General features: G+C 29.3%; 1 protein-coding gene across 1 annotated transcript in view; it reads left to right on the top strand.

Annotated features, from left to right (window-relative positions):
* LOC122259054 (translin-associated factor X-interacting protein 1) overlaps positions 1-2,500 on the top strand; it is a 13,460-nt gene that overhangs the window by 6,300 nt on the left and 4,660 nt on the right. Inside the window, exon 10 of the mRNA XM_086549248.1 lies at positions 684-762. Within this exon, the coding sequence (XP_086405374.1) occupies positions 684-762 (79 nt within the window). The remainder of the gene's footprint in view (positions 1-683; positions 763-2,500) is intronic.

The following is a 2,500-nucleotide window of genomic DNA, read 5'->3' as shown; positions in this document are numbered from 1 at the left end:
ATGGCAGGATCAACTAAGGGCAGAGTATTACAACAGCCATACACAATTAGTATGTCTACAAATAGCTGAATACATTGCATCGTATACTTGACATTATCAGAAGGGACTTTTATGCTAATCCTTGCTTATGTTCAATGCCGTCTAAGGTTCATGTAACGGATAATATTTGGGGATTCAGAGGCTCTGCAAAGACTGTTCAATATTTTGTACTTTTCTTGCGTCTCGGGTCTTGATTTTCGCAACCAGGCCTTGAGAACGTCCTTGCCATCAGCAACCACTGCGGTTCCTGTTCGGAAGACGATCCTCTGCTGTTTACAGAAATGATTTCCGTTGTTACTTTTCGTTCTCAGTTTGCGCAACAAGTGTTTACAGAAGGATCTTTATCGTTTATCAAGTTCTATACTACATTTAACAAAGTCGCTAATACTGAAAAAAGGAAGGCATGAAAGGAAATTTCCCGGGGTAGTAATGCGCACGAGTTTACATAAAAAAAAGAAAAACAACTATGATTCACGGCTTCGTATTCGTTATCACGCTCCCCCAACCCTCCTGCCGCTTCACACGGTATCACTGCACTTGCTATTGTTAGTTTCGCCATCATCATCATCATAACCATTCTTGCTAACTCACTCACGACGAAGTCTAAGTGTCAATTACACCACTTAGACCACCTGTGTTTTCAGATACCACTTGGAGGAAGTGCGAGCCGAGTGGTGTTATTCCTTGGCCGACGCTTGCCAACGACTGGCCCATGAGGAACAGGTGAGTCACGTGAGTCAAAGGAATACTTCAACTCACTTTGATGAGTCATTTTCGTATTCCACTTGTCATCAGTGTAAGATTATGTTTTCTAGTTTAGAGAAATATTATGATTTATAATTTATCTTTTCGAAATCAATCCAAGGGGCGTTATTGTTGTCGATGGTGTAATGAGTTTTTTTTATTCTATTTTATTATTTTTTTTTTATTTTTTTTTATTTTTTGCATTCTTAGTGTTTTTAATTGATTTTCTTAAAATTTACGTTTCTGTTATTAGCATAGATTGGACAATTTTATTATGATAATTATGATAATGATAATAATAGTAGTGATGATAATGGTAATGATAACAACAGTTATAATAACAATAATAATGATAGTAACTTTAATGATTATGACAACAACAATAATAACAATAATTAGAATAATGATTTTGATTATTATTATTCTTATCATTATTGTTATCATTATCATCCTCACCAATGAAGGTATTATAATTACCATTATAATTATTGTTATCATTATCATTATTGATGTCATTATTATCATAACTGTTGTTATCACTATTGAAATAATCATTATTATTATCATATTGATCATAATTATGATGATAATTATCATTATTATTATTAACATTCGTAGATCTATCCTTTCTAAATAAATTGACCTGACATTTTTATCGTTACTATTATCATTGTTATCGCTATTATTTGTATAATTATATGTTCAGTATTATCATTATGATGTTTATCATTATCATCTTTATAGTTATTGTTATTTTCATCATTAATACCACTGCTGCTGTCGTTGTTATTGTTATTATATATATTACAATTGTTATTGTTATGATTATCCTCATCCTCATTCTTATTGTTATTATTGTCATTATTATTTTCATTATTATTGTCATTCTTCTTATCATTATTGCTATTATTATTATCATTAGTGTTGCTGATGTTGTTTTCATTATCTCCATTATTGTTATTATATTTATTATTATGTTTACCATTATTATCAATGTTGTTATTATCATTATCATTGTTTGCTATTGTTACTATCATTATCATTGTTTGCTATTGTTACTATCATTATCATTGTTTGCTATTGTTACTATCATTATCATTGTTTGCTATTGTTACTATCATTATCATTGTTTTTATAATCATCATTATCATTATGATTAACATTTTTGTAGTTATTAGTATCACCATTATCATTATTATCATTAGCAGTAGAAGTAGCAGTCTTTTCATTATTATTATTATTATCATCATTATCATTCTCACTATTGTTGTTTATATCATATTTTTATCATGATTGCCCATATCATTATCATATATTTTAATGATATTGTAATTAGTATCATTTTATTGATATTCATACTATTAGTATAATTATAATTATTTTAAGTTATCATTATCACCATCATATTTTTTATTGTTATTATTATTATTATCATCATTACTATTATCATCATTATCATCATGGAAGTTGATATACATATTACTATAAATGATATGATCATTGCTAATATAATCATCAACATAACCAACATCATCATCATTAGTCTTGCCGTCATGCCCAGTCAAATCACTATTACCCTCTTCATTTCCTTCAACTTAATCCCATTGATTGACGCCGCTTCATCTACCGAATCCTGCAAATCCTCTGATTTTTACGAAAGAACATCAACTGTAGACCTTGATATATAACACGAACATCCTTTTTTATGTATCTTTCC

The sequence above is a fragment of the Penaeus japonicus genome, unplaced genomic scaffold (assembly GCF_977035675.1).
Source record: "Penaeus japonicus unplaced genomic scaffold, GWHDUDI00000001_assembly GWHDUDI00000022, whole genome shotgun sequence".
Taxonomy (NCBI): Eukaryota; Metazoa; Arthropoda; class Malacostraca; order Decapoda; family Penaeidae; genus Penaeus; species Penaeus japonicus.
This window is presented reverse-complemented; position numbering and strand designations above follow the sequence as displayed.